Source organism: Lepisosteus platostomus, chromosome 24 (assembly GCF_059453375.1).
Source record: "Lepisosteus platostomus isolate fLepPlt1 chromosome 24, fLepPlt1.hap1, whole genome shotgun sequence".
NCBI lineage: Eukaryota > Metazoa > Chordata > Actinopteri > Semionotiformes > Lepisosteidae > Lepisosteus > Lepisosteus platostomus.
Genome location: NC_142634.1, coordinates 7,592,337 through 7,617,001, shown reverse-complemented (window position 1 = coordinate 7,617,001; position 24,665 = coordinate 7,592,337). Strand labels below are relative to the sequence as shown.

At 36.8% G+C, this 24,665-nt stretch overlaps 1 protein-coding gene and 1 long non-coding RNA gene across 3 annotated transcripts in view; one reads left to right on the top strand and one right to left on the bottom strand.

Annotated features, from left to right (window-relative positions):
* Positions 1–4,379: 4,379 nt before the first annotated feature.
* On the bottom strand, positions 4,380–4,916 carry LOC148641504 (uncharacterized). The gene is made up of 2 exons (XR_015929758.1): positions 4,785–4,916; positions 4,380–4,684 (listed from the first exon to the last, which is right to left on the bottom strand). It is a non-coding gene; the product is annotated as an uncharacterized LOC148641504 (long non-coding RNA).
* srrm4 (serine/arginine repetitive matrix 4) overlaps positions 4,683–24,665 on the top strand; it is a 63,766-nt gene continuing 43,783 nt past the window's right edge. For both annotated transcript variants that reach the window (XM_088617970.1, XM_088617969.1), the window contains exon 1: positions 4,683–5,401. In XM_088617970.1, coding sequence (XP_088474096.1) covers positions 5,271–5,401 — 131 coding nt within the window. In that variant the 5' untranslated portion in view covers positions 4,683–5,270. The remainder of the gene's footprint in view (positions 5,402–24,665) is intronic.

The following is a 24,665-nucleotide window of genomic DNA, read 5'->3' as shown; positions in this document are numbered from 1 at the left end:
TCCTTTAAATAAAACTTGAGGATCATCACTGGTATTGCACAAATAATATATTCACAAAATGATGTCGCTTTAATTTACATTACTTCATATAATGAAAATAACAAAGATACGCGACTATTAATACAGTATCTCTTGCATTCAACAAATAAAATAGTTTTTATCCTTTTAAGGAAATACTATATGATTGACTATTAGTACATTCATTTTTATTCAAATATTCAGTTTACAGTGCCTTACATGCAGAAATTTGAGCTTTTTTGCCTTCCTACTGATTTTTATAGAAAATTGGGGGAATCTTTCACACTCTGTTAGCATTCACCATTTTGTCTTGGAGCAATGGACCTGAGAAAATATTTTCAGTTTTCAGTTAAGAAGCTGGCGGAAATGGTGCTGTCACTGTCAAGTCTAACTCCAGCTCAATTACCATTTACCCACTCTGAGTCTCTTTAAGCTGATGTTCTGTGCTTTATATAGAGATACTCAAAAAAACAAATATACAGTTCATTATCTCTCGCACTTGTATGTAACAAAACAAGCAACTGATTTACAGATATGTAGCTGCCATATATATTTTGTCTTCACTTTGTAAACCACATGTGGAATGACATTTTTAAGAAGATATACTGTACTGTATGTCTTATGCCATTGTAAATACAATGTAGGTGTTTTTGAAACCTTCAATTAATCATGCTGTGTCAGAAATTTTTTAATTAGCTCAGGGACTGAAGTCTTCAAATCCACCTGTTTGTTAATTTGGTTCTCTTTTATAATGGGGGTTTACAGAAAGATTTCTCCATCATTGTTGCACAAAACATCTCCATTACAAAATCTATATACTGTATCTGTTCCCGCTGCCTCAGCAAAAGTATTATCATGCTTTTTCTATGGGTCTTTTTAAGCCTAGTCTGCAGAATTGGATGCCAGTTAGTGTCAACTTAGGGAGTGATTGTGCGATATGAGCTCAACGGTTCAGGAGCACTTGGAAAGACAATTATGCATACTCCCCTTCACCCCTTTGTTGAGCCTTAATAAAACTTATGACAAGAACCAGTTTGCTGCTCTAAAAATACACAAACAGCAATTACCAAAGGTGGCCAACAAGCCTAAATTCACTTAGTGGAATTTTTCGAATATTTTTTAATGAAGGTCATAGACTCTCGTCAATGGTCATCACCTGATAGTTTCTGACTTCTGTTTATTTTATTTGATCTGTGTTAATATTTATTAACATAAATGAGATTCAGGGCACTGATTACAGATGGTACTTGGTGAAGCTCCCAAAACTGCAGGAGAATTGAGAAATCATTATAGAGCTCCCTCTAATTGAACAATATGAGAAGTGTGAGTGCCTATGAAAATTGTCATGTTTTATTAATGCCACAAAATTTCCAAATATAATGACATTCTGTAGCCAGTAATTTACCAAGTACAGAACTGCAATGGGACCTTTGCTGTTCTTTCTGTTAAGAAACTTTATTGACATTAAATATAGATGCTTCTTACTTCTTTATTCAGCTCACAGATTGAATTAATGTTAATTATTTGTTACCAAAAAATCATGGATTGGCATTGCTCAGCTACTGATGTTTCTACATGAATGTTGGAGAACTGTAGAGAACATGTTAATATAAATCCCCTACACCTTATCTATCTCTGTAGCTAAGAACCAGAAAGAGGGAGGACTGGTGGAGAGCTACAGTATGCAGTTTAATTACCTAGGGAGATTGACTGCACAACATGTCTCTGCTCAATACCTCTGCAACAGCAAGAGGTGTAATTGAAAAGATTTCCTTTACTTTAACTGACTCATTTTGGAGTGCGACCGAAAACTGAGAAAGCATACACAAGCAAAACTAATCTAAAAAAAATATGAATCTGTAGAAATCTGACTCTGGCCTGGGGTCGTAACTCCTGACCAGGCTTGAGTGAATTTTAAACCGACACCTGCTGTTGTACATGATATCTCAGAAATAGCTGAAAAGTGAGATAACATAATCAGAAGGAGCCACTAGACCACAAGGGAAATGATCACTCTTAAACCCCCATTCATAGCAACAGCATGGCTGGACTTAGTCTATAAAACCCTCTGTAACACTGTTGTGGGAAATACGCCTTATACGTCTCCTTCAGTGTTCTCAGGAAATCGCCATTTCCGTTACAATTAAACTAATCTCAAACCTTAAATGGGATTTGATTCCTGCATACATACAAATCCAAAGAAAAAGCATTACGTTCTTGTGTCAGCACCAGTGCTTAATACTCATCTACTTGGCTGTTGCTTTAGGAATTCTTTCTTCCTTCAGTTTGAAGTGTCAATGTGTGCACTTCTTCAAATGCCACAACTCGTTAGCACGTCTGACAATGAAGTGAATATGGTAGTAGTGTGAACAATACAGTGGCTACTTATAGATCTATGCAGAATCATATTAGTCAATATTAGTTTGTGGATTCAGATCCCAGGTGGGGCCTCCTGTTGTACCCCTGAGGTAGGTACAGTACTTCATTCAGACTACTCCACTAAAAAGTTAATCTGGATAAATAAATACAAATTTAAGTCGCTTAAGTTAAAACCATTATCCACATAAGACACTAAAAATAGTTCTTTATCCTTTCCTAAATGGTTAAACACCAACAGTAAAAGGTGTCCTTCTTCTAAGTTTAAATTTAGAAGGTGCACAGTACACGATTGTGACATTTTGGAATATTATTATTTTCAATAATATATATTTATACACTGTATGCATTGAGGCTTGTTTCCTAAATGCTTAGGAAACCATTTTATGCTAAGGAAAAGAGTAAAGTTTCCCCATTTTTTGCCATCTCATTAAGTTTTCATTTTATGACCTAGTTCCCTCTGAAAGAAAGATTTGACAGGAAGGTTTTCTGCCTTGAGCAGACCTGATTGGGCTCAGGTGTGTGAGGTTTGTAGATTGAAAAGGGGTTCAAAAAAAGCAATTGCAAAAAACATGACCAAATGTAAATGCAATACCTTATCATCATATTTCAGACTGGACATACTGGAGTCATAGAATGCTCTGCTAATCACAGTTTGCATTTTAATGAAGGCAGTCAAAGTTAAACGCCCAGGAGCCAACCACATTACACTGCTGTTAGTAGCTTTGACGCATTAATCCATACTGCATTTTACACTTGGTAGTGACTTTCTAAAATTGCAAAACCTAAATACTAACTCAAGGGATCCATTGGAAGCAATGTGGTACAATTAAAGAATACTGAAAAAACACAAATAGTTATTTTGAAATAACACTTCAGTTCTGCATTTCCTAATTACCATTTTGTGCCAGACCTAAGCATTGAGTAAATCAGAAAAAAGGACCCAAAGATTGTATTGAAAATGTTTATCAATTCAAAACATAAATACATTGAGTAGAGTCTACTGTAATATATTGTGTTTTTAGAGGCAACACGCTACACAATCCACATGGAGATATGTAGTCTGGATAAGAAGACTATCTCTGTCTCTTTTGGGTTTAGGAGCTGGATGCTTTTCATCTCTGCCAATATCTTTGTTTTTAGAAGATAAAATATGAACATATTCATGGCTCAAGATATGTGCTCTTTGGACCCTTAGGAGCCCTGGAAATGGGATCATAATCCAAAATTGTGTAGCAGACCACTGAACAAGATCTTCCAGTATCCAGGTTGGTAATAGAAATGTGGGCACTCAGCTGTAGTAAACCTATCTGCTGGCTCCGTGAAATTCACTGTTGAATATATTTAGTGTACTGTATATTTTAGTGTTAAAATACTGTAAAAAATCCTATTTATAACATCTGTAAGGTATTTAAACCAATTTGCAGTTCTTTCAACAAGACAGCAACTAGCAACTGGGCTCCGTGAAATTCACTGTTGCATATATTTAGTGTACTGTATATTTTAGTGTTAAAATACTGTAAGAAAATCCTATTTATAACATCTGTAAAGTATTTAAACCAATTTACAGTTCTTTCAACAAGACACCAACTAGAAGTTAAAAATATGTTGAATACATTTAAAATGTCTTGATTTATAAAAAAAACACTTATAACACTTTCACCACCACACTTTCTTGTAGCATTTTACATCACACATCTATGTTCAGTAAAGAAGAAAAAGTAGTAGTGCTTACTTTTTCAGTTTCAGACTAAAATCCTTTTACTGAATGCTTCGGCCTTGGTTTTTTAAGATTCCAGATAATTCTGATGTGCATTCACTTAACACAATTGGTCAGTACCTTTTTTAATCAACGCCAAGAGCATGAAGCTAAATTGGAACATTATACTCATTTTTAACATGGAATTATGGAATTGAGCAAAAACAGAAAAATGAATCCGTAACTTTTTACATCTATCACAGAGGATATCATAGAGCATATGAGGTGGTTTGAGAATTTGCTTTATCATAAGACAAAAGGCTGTTATTCTGGCTTCTCTTCCATCCTTGAGCACCTCTGGGTCAAAGAGAAATGACACAGGCATTGTGGGAAGTTTCAGGCAATTCCCCCTGAGGCATTGTGTCAGGCACACGTAATGCCTATTCTCCAAAACCTGCTGCCTTTTGTTATGCTGATGGAACCAGCAGGCTCCGCTTTTTTGTTGAAGACTGAGAGACAGAGTAAGAGGAGAGAGAGAGAGAGAAAAGACATCCTACTCTGGTGACCCAACCCCAGCTTCAACGTCAGAGCCTACAAGAGACAAAACAAGAGATCGTCAGCTGGGCACATATATCCACACACGCGCACACTCTCCCAGCCATACGACACTACACTGTCCTTGGCTACACACTGGCTTTCTCTTCGAAGCTCACATCCAGCGGCACGGACAGAGCCTCCGCAGACTGAACTCATGGTGAGTGGACTGGACACTGGCTTGCCTCCCTTGAACCAAGGCAAAGCAGGTGACAGCAAGAAATCCATGGGCAAATGAACAGAAGGCAAGGGATGGTGAAAATAATGATAACCCTTAAATAAATGGTGCGTCGTGCAGCCTTTGTGACATCACATTGTCTCTAGTGGAGCAAGCGTTATCACATGGACAGAAAGACAGGAAACGGCAGTAACTGATTGCTCCCTGGCATTTGAAGAGACTTAAAGGCTTTTGCGGCAGCTCTGGGCTTCAGTATTTGGACAGCTCCCTTGCTCAGGAGTGTTGTGTGTGAGAAGCAGCAGCAAGCAGGCAGCGACTGAAGCTTCAGCAGCAGCCTTGTCAGCCACATCCCCCCATTACTTCCAGCCTTCGGTCACACGAGCCCAGTCTGAAGAGCAGCAAGCCATGGCCAGCGTGCAGCAAGGAGAGAAGCAGCTCTTTGAAAAGTTCTGGAAGGGAACCTTCAAAGCTGTGGCCACTCCGAGACCAGAAAGCATCATTGTAGCCAGTATAACAGCCAGAAGGACTTTGAGCAAGTAAGTGCCTTCATTTCAAACCGATCCACTTTACTATACCTTTAACTTATGAGAAGAATAGGGCTATTTGTTGAATTTAAAACCGAATTTAAGACACATGGTTCGGATTAATTTGTTTCCCTTGATTAATTTCGGATACATTTGTCTACTTTTTTCAGTTAATAGATTCTGTCTGAGTTGCTGAGTGCATCATGTTATAAACAAAATATGAAAATAGAAAAAGGCCCAGAGGAACAGGCTGTCTTTAAAAGCTTTTTGGCTCCACACCTAACTTTCCTCATAACTGGCAATGGTTAATAAATTACACATCTTTGGGAAACGTCTGCGTGACCTGCCAAAAAGGGGCAAACTGTGTAAAAACTGCATTATACCTAAAAAAATTGATGGGTTTTCTGCCTTAAGATCTGAACTGTCTTCTGCCTTTGTCAGATATGAACTGCTCTACTTATTTATTCTTTTTTTTCACCAGTATCACAAAGGTTACTTGTTGGATTATCAGCAGCTAGCATTGGCAAATGAAAAGTGATTTGTGATTCATTTCAAACCACTGTGTGCTCTGCCAGTATCTCTTATCCCAGCTTTGCTGTCTTTACATTCCGTAAAGATCTAGCGCTGACAACTCTTATCTCACCCAATCCTAATTCAGTCATTGGGAGGGCAGACCGTTATGAGAGGCTCATAAATGTTGACTGAAGTCTGCAGAAACCTTCTTTGCCATACAAAGTTGTAGCCAGTTTGTGTAGTTAGCAGATGAGCACTGCAGAATATAATACATTTGAGCATTACAGTGTTTTTCAGGTCTTCCGATATTTTTATTTTTTAAACCATTCAGAGTTAAAACCTGTTTCTTTTTAAAATGATGAAAGGCAAGCAACATTTTGTTGTTTTTTTCAAACCACTTGCATTATTTTAGAAACGTGGCTTTTATGTGAGTAAATAAATGAATAAGCTTGTAAAATAAACATATTTCTTCTAAGTGTTTTGAATCAGAGTGGGCATAAGAGACACTAAACGTTTACAAAAGTACTAATGATATAAAATTCCCTAACTATGCTGATATATGTATATAGTTAGCTACTCTTTGAATGTGTCAATATATTTTCTTAAAAAATAAATATCAAGACATGACAGTTTGCTAATACCTTACTTGCTTGGTGAAGATGATTACTTGTTTTTTTTAGGTAAGCTTCTTATTTTAACAAAACTGACTGATGAATTATAAGCAATTTGTACAGAAAATGTGAAATAAGGGAAATACTCCCTTCTGACAGAATAAGGGCTTTTCTTTGAAACTAATCTAGTATTTCAATTATATATTCAGCTGCATTTCCATAGCATAGTATAATCCAAATTTAATTACTTGTGAGAGTGGTTTTCCAGAACACGCAAAACAATAATAAAGTCTGCCCTCTGTTATTTTCTTATTATAGCTATATGGTTTCTATAATTTCTCTACATAAAGTGTAACTGAGCAATTTCAAACATGAATCCTGTCTGAATACTATAGAATCCAATATATTCCGTTTTAGAGTAAAACATCATACAGTATATACCCCAGTAAAATTATGATCTTCATTCTTGTCACTTTTGCATTGTTTGATAGTTGTGCTCGATGTAACTCACCTCTTGTGTGTTTGGGAGGATGTTAGCAGGTGTGGCACACAGATTAAAAACCCAGCATCCTTTTAAAAAATCACATGTAACTAAGCCACCGTTTAGCTTTGGAAGGGTTTTCTTTCTCTTTATTGTATCCATTCTTAAATACACACTAGAACACAGAGAAGACCCTGAGGAAATTATGCTGGGAAAGATCCAAAGGCATTCATTGTTTAAAGGGAAATATCTCTTTCAACAGAATTTGTGGGTACTGTAATAGCAGATCGAAAGCATTCATTCCCACTGAGTAAGCAGGCCTCAATCTTCCACTTTGCTGAAGTAACATACTGCAATGCATAAACACTGAACTGGGCATTTGACAATGCTTGATAGCAGAGAGAAAGGAAACTACAGAATGGGGATGTGTAATTATTGCCCTTTCATTTTCTATGTATTGTCCTTTTCTTCAAACGTCACTGGAGCTGACTGTAGCCTCCCTTGCTGCCTGCCGTTGGGTAATTAGAGAGGTACCCCTCCCCCCACCCTCTTTCAACTCCGGGGGAAAAAAGGGTGATGTGTTCACGAACACTCCAGCTGGAGGATTTCTCTCTGGGTCATTATATCCTGCAAGCTGTTTTGTACCAGGGTGAGGCTCATTAAAAATGCAACCAGTTTTGGAGGGGGAGAGAAGGTGGGGGAGGGAGGAGACCTAACCGGAGTTGAAGCAGATGGCAAGCAGGGAGATGGAAAGGGAGAAGAGGGGATGGCTAAGAGTGAGTGCCTCTTCCTGAACAGATGCTAGCTTGAAGAGGAAAAGAGTGAGGGGATTAAAAGCAAACTCCTGTATCAGCCTGATCTAAAGGACAAGGGATTACGTGTTCATTGAAAAAACATCCACCACGAAGGAAATTGTGTTTATGCATGCACCCATCCATTATCAGCAAGCTGCTTATTCCTGGTTCGGACTTGTGACAACCTAGAGTCAACCTGCAAGCATTAGGCACAAGGCACAAGAGGGGATATCAGACCCTCAAAGAGTGCACAGACACTATTTACAGACACACATTAATCTAGAAACTGGAGCACATGGAGAAAGCCCATAGAAACACAGGAAGAATGTGCAAATCATAGTAAAGGCACCCTATCCCAGAAGTAAACCCAGGACCCAAACGTTGTGTGGCAGTATCATTCGCTGCTATACCGCTCTGCTACCCAGCCAGGGCTTAATAGTGCACATCTCTTTTCTTTGTGTGTGCTTGCTTGACTCATGCAGCATCATGCTGTGGTCTAGAGTACTTAGTGGTAGTGCGGAGGATATTAAACTGATGAGTATCTATTTAGCCGGTCCCACACTCTACCCACTAAAACTTTGCAAGAACTTTTGTTCATCCTGAAATTGCAGTTGCTCAAGCACAGTGATATGTATTGCCGGAGCGCAATCAAAATGATGTGCCTGAGCTGAAATTGTCATCATGCAGATGTGCATTGATCAACTCAGTTAGACTTTACAGTGTCAAAGATGTTTTCTAAAACTGCATAAAATCCTCACTTTCCTCCAAGAGTCTGTCTTTCACTTTGCAAATGTTGAACTGGACTGTAGCATTTCTGGTTTTATACATTTCCTCTTTATTTGAAAGTTACTTTTTTTTTGAATAACTAAGCAACTGAGTGGTTCTGATGTTCAAATGTTTTTTTGTGCCTTTATACAAAATCTTCAGCATGAATATCCTTTAAGGCTGTTAAAATATAGTGCTTAATGATATAAGTCCCTTAAGATCTCCAAGCTTTGTAGAGTAAAACTAGCATTGAGTTCAACCCAGCAATTTGCTGATTCAGTTAAGGATTACTTTAAATAAAGAGTTCGACTGCAACGTACACCATTCAGTGTGTGGGTCCCCAGGACGAGCATTAGCATTGCGACAAAAGGCACTGGGGTGCTGGTCACTTCACCCAAGCTCTTTTTATCCTGCCCTCTAACATAAGGAGAAGATTGCATGTGCTGAAAATGTGAAGTTGTCCTTGCGCTTTGTTTTTAATTAACGGGATTTTGATGATCCAACTCCGAGCAACAGACTTTGGTACTTTCAAAAGAAGAAAAAACTAAAGAATACCTGCTCCTTTTCCAAAAGTCCTCTCTATACGGTCCCTCCGTACAGGTTTGGAAAATGGCTTGATGGGTAATCAGCTGACTATTTTAAACCAAAAGCCTTTATTTTGATTATAGGACTATAACAAAGCAGATTCAGCCTGACAAACTAGCCTCTCTTAAAAGGTGTCTCTTGTTTGTCACACTTTTATGTACCTGAGCACAGACCTTCGTTGAGAACTCCTTTGCCCAGTTAACTCAGGGCAAATATACCATTGGCCTTAATCAACACTGGCCACCTGGGAAATGTAGTTTGTGCTTATGGGCTCACCAAGCCACTGAATTTAAATAAGCAAAATGATAAATATTTGATATATCTTAGACCCCTCCATTTCCATAGAGAGCCTCTCTGTACCCTTGTCCCATATTGTGTCACAATATACAGTATCTATCTGAAAATAAGGGGTATGAATTTTACAAATTTAGCGTATTCTTATGTACATTCTTTAGCAAGCAATAGTTTTAAGGGAAATATATTTCTTTTCACAAATCTGAGGTGGAAAAATCTAGTAGGGGAATAATTTGCTTTTGACACATTTTTAACTCTTCGTCTTGAAAACGTACTGTACAGCAGCCTGAATGAATAACGAGACGTAAGGCTAGTAATGTCTGATTGCACATGTTGTCAAGCACAGTCTAATTAACTGTGCTGCTATTATGTACCTGATTGAAAGCCTTGGAGGCATACTGCTTCTTTCAAATCACATTTTTGTCATTTTGGCTCCAAATTTATTCCGTTACTATGGCTGTTTATTAAATGTAATTACAAAGCTCTTTTAAAAAGCTGTTGGGCCACCCTTGAAAAATCACTTTTAAGTTTAAAGTGATTGGGTTCCACCTACACAGCATTTTATCCAGCATTGAATTTAAATAAAATTGACATAAAAATGGACCAGTTACCAATCCAATGGTCACTGTGTTGTACCAGAGAATATATCAGAAGAGTATAATGTGATGGCTACAGCTGTAATGATGAATCAAGCACAAACTCATTTTTATTGTGCAGACAGAATACATAGTCCTGACCAAGTACAATACAATAAGTAACAATTAGATTGAAACTATTTTTTAGCATTCGTTATTGTTTATGCAACAGTAAGTAGGCTCAAGGGAGAGACCACCTCACCAAACCAGCACCATTTTTTTGATCTGGGTAATGGATGTGAAAATATTCTAGATCAAATTTTGTTTTATTGTTTGGTATTTTGTAGGTTTTCTTTCTATTCCAGTGTTAAACTAACTGCAAGCTTTCCACAAATACTGTTTTCTTGTACAATGTACTGCACCAGAGTCTGATTGTAGTGCTGTGTTCTCCAGTTCAGAGCTGAAAAAGATTGAAAAGCAATTAAAGTTCAGCATGGCTGTTGGTGTCTTGCTATTGCAGTGCTGAATGGCTGACATAGTGGCCTTCAGAGGTTTAAGAATAACTCCACTCTAATCTAATGGCAAAGAAATTCAGAGAGTGGGTGGTAACTGCACTGTTGTTCAGAACAGTTCCCTTACCACAGCAACACAGAAAAACTAGTCAGACATGGAGCTGGACAACCAGACAGTAAGACAAGAAGTAAAAAAAAATATTGAGCTGAATTATAACAAATGAATGTACAAAATCTACATCTGTATATGAGTACAGCTAAGAAGCAACATTTTATTCTTCCAATTTAATTTCATTGACAAAGATTATTTTTCATTTTCATAAAACTATTACTCACCTCAATGTCAACACTAATTATTTAACGAGAAATGTTGGCATGTTTTTAGAACATGTTACAAATGGAAACCTTTGTTTGAAATATTAGTACAGCTGAAAATATGACTATATTGTGTAAGATCTGTTTGTTATTTATCCTGGTAATTTTTTAAACAATGTAATTAAACTAATGCAAGAACTGTTATCTATTTAAGAAATCTGAGTTAGTAACTTGGCATTTTGAACTTTGGTGAAAATTTCACAACACATTTGAACTTGTGGGAGTTCTTTGGAACATTAAGGAATATTTGGGAGGAATTTAGCATGTTATGAATGATTTTGAACAATTTGGGACTTTAGAGAACTTTTTTGAACATATTGGAACACTTGTGAGCTGAGGAAGACGTTTGAACACTCTTGCTTAATATTTTACCTTTGGACACTGTTTATACTGTATACCAAAAGATCTTTTTCTTACTTCTTGAAATGCTCTCTCATCATATTTCCTAATTAAGAGTAATTGGCGTTCCAATGACTCGTTGTAAGCTCTTCACAGAATTCTTTACTGTTTCTGCCCAGCAACGCTGCTTGTTTTAATACAGTTACTAGGACAGGAAAGCTTACTTAAGCTTTTACTATGGGCAATTAAACGAATTGGACAAATATCTCCTCTTTTATGTTTATTCTCTTTGTAGTTTTTTAAATCAAATCTGTCATCTCTGTTTTGAGTTTATCTTTAATATCTATTACTGGACTATATTCACTTTTATTTGATTGAAGGCTGCATATATACAGTACAGCTCGAAATTACTCTATGTTTCAGATCTTTGAAAGAACTAACGTTGTTTTCCTGCAGTGTTGGCTACTATGCAGGCCCGCCTAAGATTTAGTCATTCACTAAATATTTCTATACTTAATGACATTTCTATCAGATGTGGACAAGCAAAAAAAATTTCAAACTGTATATTTCACTGAAAAGCTGATTCAATATTATATGGATATGAAGGATTTTCTGGTAATTTAACAGTTTATTGGAATACAGTACTGAAGACTTCAAAAACAGGATTTACGGTACTTAATATTCACAGAGTGCAGAAGCATACAGTATTACATTTTATATTTATAATAGTGCTGTTAGACATCTGAATCATTCAGTGTTCCAAATTATTTTTCAAATTATCATAAAGGCTTCTGCATCTTTTAAAGCAGGAACAGGCCAGATAATTCACAATAAAATATTCACTTCCTTGTCAGAGAGATCCCTTGCAGAAACTAATCATTAAAGCAGTTTAACCAACCTTCACACTGTCTTAATGGATTATTAATTTATGTGGCTGGCATGCTTATCCAAAGCAACATACATTTGAACAGCACCACATATTACAGGAGAAATTGGCGAAAGGTACCTAGTTCAACAGTGTACTAACTGTTCCCCATACAGAATTTAAACCTGATACTTTCTGAGTTGGAGATCTCTTAACTGCACAAACGGCGGGGTTAGTTTTCGTCTTTCTGGCACTCTTGTAATTACTGGTACATTTAGGAGTGAATTTTTAAGGATTTTTCCCATGTGTACCATTAAGTACTGAAGAAACATAAACACATTCTGTAAATTCATTGAATCAATTCATTTTATGAATTTTTGCTAGCTGAAAACACATGGGTAGGTCCAGACTCTTTGAATTATATCTATTCTCACTGATCCTTTTCCAAAACGTCAGTGTCTCGTTTTACTAACGAGACTAATTTGGGTCTCTGGGACAAATCTGAATTAGGTACATCTGCACCTCAGATATTGTTCTGCCTATTAACATTCATTAATTGTCCAATTTGTTATTCCAACCTCTTTTATTGTTTACCCTGATTGTTTATAATTATTAAATTATCTTTTCCATTATGATAACGGACATAACAGAATAAAGTCTGGAGCCCTGGGTGCTGGGTATGTTTGTCTTAAAGAAGGAAGAAAACAGAAAATATTGGTCAGAAGTAGCTGAAATAACTGCAGACATCCTGTTCCTATTAAGTAGGACATCCAGTAACACCATGTGTATTTTCCATCTGGTTAAATTGTGGTGTTTTCCTTTTTAATTGATTTTCACAGTCAATTCAAATTGTTTTACATCTCTTAAAACACTATCTAAAAAATGACAGCTTAATTTTGTTTAACATGACATACACATTTCTGAAAGTGCATATTTAATTATTTTCTGATTTCCACTGTAACCAAAGTGTGTGTTTAAAGTTTAAATGGATTGTGAGGCCAATCTACATACTGTAGAATATGAGGAAGGCAAACTTCTTGTTTTGTCTTGTTTTGGACCTGCTTCATTAATTTACATAACATTTTGCTTTCTTCCAGTAATTTCTTTCCTTAGGGGGAAGACAGATTGTTTTTGTTTTCAACAGACAAGTGATTATAAAAAATTAGCATAATGTTATACATACCTTATTAAGTGGATAAAAGCCGAATTACCTGTGATTAGGGACTATATAACAGCAAAGTGACAGACCAATCAAATTCTATGTACTATGACAGAGCTTTAAACCAAAGAAACAGACCCAATGATGTCTGTTCCAATGGTTTTGCAGGAAAGGGTTTGGGGAGTTAGTGCCGCATTATAGCAAATCTGCATAGGTTTTGTTAACTCTTAGTATATCTATATGATCATCTAAAAGATATGGTCTGCATACAAATTACACACTTAGTGCTGGAATGTAACTGTCAATCCTGCAATGCCCAAAGAAAGACAATAATGCAGGGGAGCTCACGGACAGAACACATCTCTTAACAACACAGAGCAATCAGAAGGTGAGAATTAAAAGAACGCGTTTTTCTTGAAATCAGTTCACATTAACTAAAATTATATACTTATAGTAGCTGTGAGATCAATGTGTTTAATGTCAACTTTATAGACTCTAAAGACTTCCCGAGGAGAATAATGAACCAAACCTAGTGAAGACGGCTGCTGGATAAATTCATGCATCCAAATGTGCCCAGAACTGGAAGGAGACCAGAACTGTTTGGCGGCAAGTTGCACAGGGATTTGAAAGAGTTTGAAATAATTCGTGCCCGTACAGCTCTCTGGCTGGTGGGCAGTGGAAAGGGAGGGAAAAAAGCCAGGCAGCAATATTATTCTTAAAAGCTCCCTTAGGAGACTAGACATGACAAAAAGTCAAAAATGTTCAGAGGGCAGTGGAGTGTGAGAAGGCATATTTTGCAAAAATATCGCAGAGGGGAGCTTCTGGTGCATATTATGAAATTAACTAGCGGTACAAAACACATAACATAAAAGCAAGAGATTATTTTCAAACAATAAAGCAGGATGGTTTGCTACAACTTACTAGAGAAACCATTTCGAGTTAAACTCTGTCTGCTTGTTCTATTACAGGAAGAGTCTGAATGACTAGTACATCTATTAACAACAACTGCTTTGATAATTTAAGTTAAATAACATATACATTGCAAAAGTGATGATTAAATTTACTAATACTTCAACCTTTTGCCCTCTGCTCATTTTATATTCATATGAATCATGAATAAGTATTAAAGATGTAGGAAATAAACCACAAGTCTTCAATTACTGTCTGTAAATAGATACAGACAACCCCACCTTCACTTAAGTTTACTGAATCTTCACAGAATTTCATTGACCCCTGTCTGTACAATTATCCGTGCGATGCAAGATGCCTTATACTGGCGCTGGTATCTGGACAATCACAGCTGGAACTGGAATTGGAACTGGCAAATGTCTTAAAGGTGGAAGCACAAAATCGAATGTTACACACAAAGCATTTCTACCGAAACACCTTAGGAAGAGAAGTGCGGTCTTGTATAAGATGATCGTTTGCAAAAATGTAACATTCCTCCTTCGAACTGAAAAGAAAAAAAAAGCAAAAGATGTACAGTATATCGGAGGTAGGCTGTTAAATGCAAACAGGGAATAACCAGACTTTGCTGCAGTACTGCACTATTTTTATCGCAGCGCCTGCTGTTACGGGTCACAGTAGGCTTTCACTGATCACTCACTAGGGAGCCGTCAAGCAGATGGTGCGACCCAAACCGAGAGCTTACGCACTGCCCTGCGCCTGCCAGGAGGACAGGCTGCTGATATTGTACTAAATTATTAGACGCAACGCCCTGGCACCTTTCACTTCAGAAAAAAAAACAGACAGACATCTTTTCCCTGTCTGGTGAGAAATCCACCACTATGTTGCATTAAAACTTCTGTAGATGGTACAGCAAAAAAAAAATCGCACAGCATATATGTTTGTTCCCCAGTTTTCCCATATGGTTTCTCAATTTTCTGTACATTTTTTGCCTGCCTTCTTTTTTTGCTGTATTGTGTCATGATTTCGCTGTGCCTCACTGTTTATCATGGCATGCGACAGGGAATGTTTGCAAGAAACACCAACATTTCCACTGTTAGCTTAACACTTCATTCAGCTTCCCTGCTGTCACATGGGTGTTATTTGCAGACGATACAAGAGTTTGTTTCATGTCTGGTGTTCTGTTAAAGGCAGATGATCTCCTGTATATGCACAATAAAGTATCTATCTTGTATAAAACACACTAATTGATCCTTCCAAAACTCTTTTCTAAAAGCAAAATCTTTTAAGGTCTGTTTTGGAAGACATTCAACAGAAAGGCATTCAATAATCTTTGATTTTCACATACAAACCCGGGTCAACATGATAGGCATAGGCACAGCTCTAATCTGATTATACTCTGGCTGAATTCTGCATGCGGTGGTACAGTATGAGTTTGGATACATTTTTAATCTTAGAGATCAAATGATTGCTTCTAACACAGAAAATAAAGCATAATAACATAAGAGTTTATATTTGACAGGAAGCTATCCTTTCCATCTAGCTTGTTTGTTTGCTAGAGGAATTGATCATCCAGAGAAAATAAAGAAACCAGGATATCAACTTGATCTCAGCAATATAGATCACTCAGTTCTATGTAGTTTATACTTGAGTTCTCCAGTTTATAGTCCTATAGATTAACTACTTACAGTACCACTTAAAAAAATAGTGTGACATGTTTATTTTGTAGAAGCAGCCTACATTCCAAAAACAAATATATGCAATACTTTTTATTCCTGAAATCCATTTGAGGAGCTGGGATTTCTGCTCTTAAATATGGTGTTAATAATATTGCAGCCAAAAGGAAGCTTGAGGAAATGGTTATACACATTGACTTATTCTGTAGGTTGACTTAACTGCAATTTGCTAAACTTCTAGTTTCATTTGTAATAATCTAAGTTTAAAACTTAAAAGTCCAAGGTATAAAATTTATTTGGCAGCACATTTTAAAGCATGATCTGCAGTGTTTGCATGCACTCTACTGTTTTTTTTCCTGTTTGCTATTGCTCTTTTGAATGCTTGGATATGACTGAATAGGCTGAATTGCGTTTTATTTTCCATTAGAGCATATTTAAGAACATGGAAGTGAAAAAATATCTATTTTACATATGTCAACTGGAAACAAAATAACCAACCTAACAACCCCCCCAAAAAGATCACAATGATTAGCTTAACAGATTTGTCAGGCTATGATATTATAGAGTTTTCTAGTGTTCCAGAGCAAAAGAAATCAGGTTTAGAATGTGCAGGGACATGCGTTAAATTGTGATGACCCTTCAGGATGACAGTTATTGTGGCTGACGTTTTAGTACCCTGTAGTTCTGCTGAGTGCTGATTAGCAAAAACAGAGCTGACAGATTTACTGTCTCCTCTAGCTGCCTGGACGCACAGTAAACTGGATTAGGGGTATATTCTTCAACAGATCTTTCCAATTGTGGTGACTTTATTTTCCACTGACATTTTGACCATGAATGCTCTTCCTATCACAAACTTAACATTGGAAAATATAATTTGTTTGCATATGAAAAGCTGTAGCATTACCAAAGGACTTCTAAAGTACTTTTCAGCATTACAAAGATCTAGAATGACATGACAGGGCTGTAATAGGTGTACAGTGTACTTTGATGGGCAAGAGTATAGTAGTACAGTAAATATAAACATATGTAGTTTTCCTGCATGATTTACAGTAGGCAAAAAACAGCAGCATTCCAGGTCTTGTGTTTTATACAAAAGGGAAAATGCAATGTAAAACGTGTTCATATACAGTATGAGTTTTGAAAGTAAGGCCCTAAAAAAACACAATGCAAAATGTTGCTTGCTTCTTGATTTTCTTATGTATCATATTGCTCAACTCAATCTGGCACTAGTGGAGGGCAGAGAGGCCTGAGCACTCACTGACACCCTAGGGATACCACTGTTCGCCCAAGAAAAAATCATTTTCCTCCCGTCACCCTCAGAATATATAAAATAGTCAAGATGTACCTCTCCACCTTAGTAAGCAAGACCCCCTACACCCAGCTTGCAGAAAAGAATGCACAAACCATAGTCGTTTGGAAAAGGACATTGTTTTATGGAATACTATGGATAGAAAGCTTTTTTTACAGATTTTCACAGCTGTTGTATAATGATCTTTCCCTGGCAGCTCCCTGTCACACAAGCGCATTAAGAACTTATCAGTACAGAAACACAGGATAGATTATTGTGCGCCAAGAGACATCGTTAGAATGTCCATTGAACTGGGTTTGAGACAATCAACGTACACAATAAAAATTTTGTTGCTAGAAACAGGCAGATGAAATTTCCCTTTTCATTATAAGGATCATAAAAAAGCCAAAGGATTTCTGTGATGGAACTTGACTGCTTGCCCCTTCCCATTTCCTTTAGTGATTCAAGTCCTTATCCTCTTTTTTCCATCTTTATGTGCTTATAATTTTTCTCCTAGCTGGGATATACACTGTAATAATCTAATTCCTACTTAACTGCCTGTTCGTTTAGTATTAATTTGCTTGTGGGTATGTTTAATGGGTTTTTAAGGAGATTTTCTTTTTTCAAGCCTCATCTTAATGGTAAACATATCGCAAAATGGAACAAAAATGAAAATCAGTCAGTCTCTCCCCTGCCTTTACTTTTTAAAGATGATTCTAATTCTGCCTTTTAGTAGAAGATATTGTCATAGACATGAGCAACACACTGTGTGTAAACCGTTCTGGAAAGAAGGTGCAAATACTGACATCTACAGAAAACGTTGCTGCTTTTCAGCTACATTTTGGAAGAATACACTGTAAATTCAGTGATGGCAGTGCGATAAGGCATACAATAAAATGGTTGTCACAAAATGTAAGGTCTAACACAAAATTGGTTCTTGGTTATGATTTACATTTTTTCATCTAATGTACTGCAGCTCATATGTGAAAGGTACCATTTATTTAAAATATCTTGTACATTTCTTAAGGGCAAAAACAGGGATCTCTCATTTCCAAAATATGCTTCCTTTTGTGTCATGTGAAGCAGGTGTTATCATTGTTTTTCACACATTATAGCTTTTAGAATAGTGTCATAATTAAGCAATTTAATTTAAAGTGTTAATGAAATAGTTTTTGTATAGTCTGTATTAGAAATGCAGTTTCAAGCTACACTGCTTTGTTCTGAGCTCTTCTCTCAATATGAGTCTAAAAATATGTTGTGCCTGAAATTCAGTAGTAATAAAGCTGAAGATTAGGATAAGTGGAAATGCTTAGGAATAATGATCATGCCTTTGATCACTGCAAGAAAATGTATTGATGCCTTTGTCCTACTTTAATGAGTTTCGATTTAACTAAGACTTTGGTGTATTATTTAGACATAGATTTTCTTTTTTTTAAAAAAAATTCCTGGCAGCACTGTTTCATGTGGTGCTGATGCTTATCACCATTGTGTATGTGATATACAATTCATTGTTACTCATTTTTAACCACCTGAGATTAACAATTAGCAACTGCAGAAATAAACAACAGCAGTTTGTACCGTTGCTTAATCAAAAAATTGACAGGTTCCAATCTTAATCTCATCTCCTTGCTAAGGATAAGAATAACATTTTTCCTCAACTTAAATAAATTTCCTGATGCATTCCTTTGGAATGAAATTGAAGCTGAATAAGTAGCACAGTGCTTTATTTTCTTGCCTAGATTCTTATTGGCCTCGTCTTTACTGGAAATTCTGCTGATATTTTAAATCAGATGCAATGCCTTATTGGATGCAAAGAGGGTTAATGTTGCAGATACATCCTGCCACTTCCACTGTGTTTCCCCAGAGTTGACAGTCTCAGGTGCTGTCCCTGACACCTCAGAGTGATGGAGTGTAAAGATGGGCAAGCTGCAACTCAAGGTTACTCATGAATGGAATGAAGATATCCTGCTTAGAATCTAAAGTGGCAGAGCCCCAGAATGCTGTATCAGCTATCACTTTTCATTGAGCAAGCATTGCCTCTTCATTACCTGTTATTTCTTTCATTATCTGCTCCTACACACACAGCAGCCCTGGAAGGCAGACCTCCCCTCTCAAGCTTCCCCCTTTCATCCACTTTCCGTGTTCTACCTGTATGAAACAGAATATATTATGATTTTTTTTTTCAACTTTGATTTCATTTCCCGGTGGTGCACGCAGATCTTTGTGTTGAAACCTGATGTCTGAAGTTCAAACTTATGCCACCCACACGAGATTTTTTTTTGCCAAAGCTGGCTGGAGAATTGTCTTATGCTTCTCGCGGATAGGAGAATTTGAAAGGATTTCAAGGATACCTGGTTTCTGTCTGTACTTGCCGAATGTAAAGAACACTGAGAACATCAGCATACAGTATTTTCCCCATTTCCAGAAATCAAAAATAGAAAAAAATCCTGCATTTAAAAACAATTGCTTTGGCTGTGATGTCATCACCCAGTGCAGTTAGTGTGAAAAAGATATTATACGCTTTTGAGAGTAATATTGCAAACGAAGCACTTAACTGCTCACATTGTTTCTGCTGTAGAGAAGACATGTGCCCCCGAGCAGTGCAGATCTGTTAGAAACACTCAGACTGAGTGTTCATTGAGGATAAAGTCCCATGCCTCCATGAAATGATCTGTTTGGACAGATATCCTGTGGGTGCTCTAAAGAATACAGAAGGGGAAATAAACAAAATCAGGAATTTAACGGGGAATGTCATTTGTCAAATCCTATATGCTACTGAATAGGTATGCTACCATTCTCATTTCTGTACAACACATAAAAGAAAACTGTTACGAAGAGTTACATCATAACCCGACATCTCGCTTGACATAAATCCTGCAATACCTACTCTAGCATTGGGCTAGCATTGATCAGTCCCTAAAAGTCAGTCCCTGGTCTTGGTAAACCCTCTATTATGACCATTCTACATAAACTCTGTGTCTGGAGTAGGCTGTTGGCCTGTTGGCTGTTGGCCAGGACTTGCTAATTGAATTCCCACAATACAGAAGTGTGTTTCTGTATTGTATTCAGCAAAGCATTTGCTTTGTGTGAAAGAACAGGAGGTGTACAGGAAAAAGCTTGTTAAGGCAAACTTGGGCAGTATGTGCTCAAACCAATTGGATGCAATCCAAGGTTAGGTGCTCTGGGTCAAAATCTCACACAATTAGCTCCACACATGGGGAAAAAAAGTTGCAAACAGACAGCCTGAATATTTCTGACATATTCATTTGGACAATCAAGAAAAATATAATAACTTTTTATTTTGCCCTTGCTCCAGATTTGGAGAGGAACAATATTATCTCTTCAATCCATAGCAGAAGGTTGACTTGTTATTCCACATTATAAAGAACAAAGGAACAGAAAAGCAGCAATAAGCAAAATGATTAAATTTATCTTCAAAATGATCCGCATCTTGGCTGTCAGCACTTTTCTGATGCTCATATATTCTATAATGCTGAACACAAATACATTTGGAATTTTCTGTAATAGTTTAATTCATGTATTAGTTGATGTGAAATGCTGTAATGATTGGCTAAGAAGAAAACTTTGTTCTGCTCTCCAGCAAGTTCATAAAAACTCCTACACATAAAAGTAATGGGTCTCAGTGTGAGTGGGCATTAAATAATTCTGAAGGTGAGGGGAGGGAGATATGCTAGTTGGGTTTATTAGGCATTATAGCTGCACTGCTCTTTGTGTCTTTGAATGGTGAAGGTCACTGTCTGTCTTACAACTTCTCCTGCAAGACGAAATTAAAGGGAGCATGGAGTCAGAGGCTGTGATTGTTACCATCTCCTGCCAGACCAACAAAGAAGCCAGAGTGTTATAAAAGGCAAACCCATAATTCTAACTGGGTTTGCACGGCAATCATTTTGAGATGTCTTTGCTGACCTTTTGCAAGTGGATTATCACAATTATTTTCTCTTTTAGAAAAAAGGGGGCAAACATTTCACAGTTGAAGGCAGTTCCTTAAAGATTAGGGCAAGATCTTGCCTTAAGGCAGGTTAATTGCAAAAGAACAATAATCTCTGTGTAGTTTTTTGTACTCCAAATCACACTTCTGTTGTCTTTCACTGAAAATGCTACTGTATATGTTTTCAGTATACAATGCTCCACTGCAGGTTGAATTACTGAATTCAATCTTTTCCCCTGTTTTTCATTGCCTAGTTTTAAGTAATTGCTCTTTCCAGCAAGTCATAATCCTTACTTTGCAAGTATAAAATCCTCGTCGTTTGAGCTAATCTGCAGAGATGGATTTTGTCTTCTTGAAAGTTCAGATCCTTTTCATTCAATGCACTGAAAGAAGGCCTCGTTTTCTATGTGCAGCTGTCATGCAACACATTCTCATCACAGTTCATGCGGAGCTCCAGTAGAGCTGGCATGTTAAGAAGGCTCAGCTATTATCATCTGAGAGATGAGTGAAAATCAAAGCATTAAGAAATAAATTCATAAGAATGTGGTACTTTGCTAAATAGTTTTTACCTCTATAGTCAGAATAATGCACAGCCAACTAGCTTAGAACTTTCTTTCATATGGTGAAGTCTGTATAGAGCCTCAGCATTCAAAATTCCTCTCAATCAGGCTTTTATGTGCCACCTGTACAAGAACTGAGTTTCCACCTGCCTGTGTAAGCCTAACAGGTGGCAAAAAGTGTTCTGTAGCCCTCAGGCCAGGATTAATATCAGGTTTGCCAGGGGAATCTGGTGCCTGGTGAGAGCTCACCTGTGCAGGCAAGCTGGTTAAAATTAAGCCCAAAGTGAAAGTCACAGATGCTGAGTATCTGTCTTGGAGAGCACTGGTTTGACTAGTGATATAATTCCGCTAGGTAGTGATGCTGGAGCCCAGTCGCATTTGTCATATAAAGGAAGATTTTGTCTAACTGGACTGGCTCACACATATGTTAATTTTACTTAATTAGGTGAACAGACTTCTTTACTAAATTACAAAAAGCCTTTCAGGAGGCTGTTGTCTCGTGTTTTTTTCACTGTCAATTACTGAACTTTACTCAATTTGTAACAGATATCTGAGGGATTACTGTATCTTATACTATCATTGAAATTTGTCATTTAAGAAAAGTAGGGTTGTGTCATCCAGTTTGCTGATGTTGTTGAACTTTTCACATCTTTGGAGCTATGCTTAGCACTCTGCAATTGTAATCCAAAGGCTATGGGTTCAAATCCCATCGCACCATTCACTCAGGTTGTTTGGTAAAACACCTAGCTGTAGGAACAAGTTCTCCTAGGTTATCAATATTGATGAGAATTGTTTCCCATTTCACCTACTGTATCTGTATTCATAAAGGATTGTCTGGGTATAAATCTGTTTTACATTGAAGAGCCTTGCATTGATGAAAACTAGTACATTTACTGTCTTAAGAATATTTGGTGAATGCCTAACACCGTGCTGATTTAATAACAGTAAGACACTGTATTTCTAACTGCATTTTACCTAGGAATAATGCATGTTTTAGGACGTATTGATGAATTTTATAGCATAACACAATTTACGGAATTACGAATATGGATTGGAAGCTGCTGCATGTTTTCAAATCATATTAATAAAGAAAGCCGGTGATATGTTTTTGTTTCATTATTTTTTTTCAACCATCAACACAGTATTGAATATGATCAATCTAATTATGGTTTAGACTGATTTTGTATTTATTTTTATTTTTCTTCTTTCTGTCCAAGCTCCACTTTGTCGACATCCAACACAATTTGTTTAAACTACTAAAATGCAGCTAGCCAGATCCACAGTTATAGTTACTGTAACCTAGTTAATTATGCACTGTAGATCACACAGTAGAAAATGAGACCCACAGACTGGTAGACGAACAATATAATAGTTGTAATTATAATAATATAATAAGATACGGCCTTATTTTCTTGGTTTAGGTTTCATTTTAATTAACCACAGTTGCAGCAGTTAAACTAAAAGGAAAGAGAATATAATTAAAAATATGCAAATCTTCTTCAAGTAGATTTGATGATCTTGCGCATGATCATTAATGCTACTCAAATCTGTTACTGGATCATTTATTCTTCTTATGAAAAACCTGAAATCCGTGCAGGGTGTATTATTCTATGAGACGAAGTGTCTTCTTCACTGCAAACTGTACTGTAGCTATAACTACGTGTCTTGAATTATTCAAAGAGCTGTTTTGTGTAGTAAAGGCTTTCCAAACCCTGGGAGACTGATGGACAACCTCTGCAATTGCTCCTTCATTCTTGAAGTTCCTCACAGTACTAATTGCTGTTCAAGTCTTGTCAAGGAATTCTCTGACTCCTGACCCCACTGTGGTGCTGTGGAAAGGAAATTTCAGGTGAACATTTTCTCTTCCTCCACGTAACCTTGATCTGGGTGTCTATTCAGACACAGTTCATTGATTTATGAAGTCCATTGCTCTCATGTCTTTGTGCCTGCTCTTAAAAGTACATTTCAGTCACAGCTCTTTATATCTTTTTTTTGTTCAAACCACAGTTGCAGCTACTTAAAGACTGAACCTATGGACAGTACAGTAGCATTACAACATTTTACAGTATTTTTGATTAATTTTGCAGAACATTATTTACTTTAAAATAATGTGGTAAAGTAACAGTACCACATTATTTTAATGTGTGATCCTGGCAGGTTGCTGAGATTAACTGAAAAGTTACAGTATCTTCTAAATATTATATTGGTATTAACCGTTAAAAGGCACAACATACAGTATCTTGCTGCTGCTTCTTCCTGTTTTATTCACAGTAAAGACTATTCTTTAAAGGAAGACATTATCGTGTCGTCACTTACAAGGTCTGCATACTCATTTCAAATAATATCCAAACAATGAACTTGAAATGACAAAATAGCAGCAGAGTGGCTTCACCTGCTCAAGGATGCACTGTACTGAAAAGTTATTTCTGTCTATGATGAAGCGATTTACTTTATTGACAAGGAATGACATTTCACTGAATGAGAGGAAAATATGGAACATAACAAATCTGACCACAACACAAATCATTCTTAAAGCTCTAGATTTAAAATAATATTTACTCAGATTTCTGATGATTCCCAGTCCTGACCGTCTCTTCTCCAAGCCATTAAAGGCAAATTAGTGTATCTGTACTGTACTGTAACTGTAAGGTTAGCCAAGGCTGGGCAAGATCCACCCTCAACATTTAACATTTTCCTAAAAAATCCACAGTAAACTTACAAGAGTAAAAATGACCGAAACTGCAAAATTAAAAAAAAAGATCTGACTTCTATGCCTGTTACCGCAGTGTTTAAGAATTCTGTTCGTGTAGCGTGTTCCAAGCAGGGGTAAGGATCTAATTTACTAAGATTAACAAAAGATGCATGTAAGCAGTGTTTTGTTAGTGCATGGGACATTGTTAGTACAATTTCAAGCATCTATTTAACATACATGTAATTTAAACACGGGTCAAATGAGAAGATGTTCTCAAAAGGTTCACCTGAATATAAAGGGCATCTCAGTGTAATGATGCAGTACTAATGCATAGCTG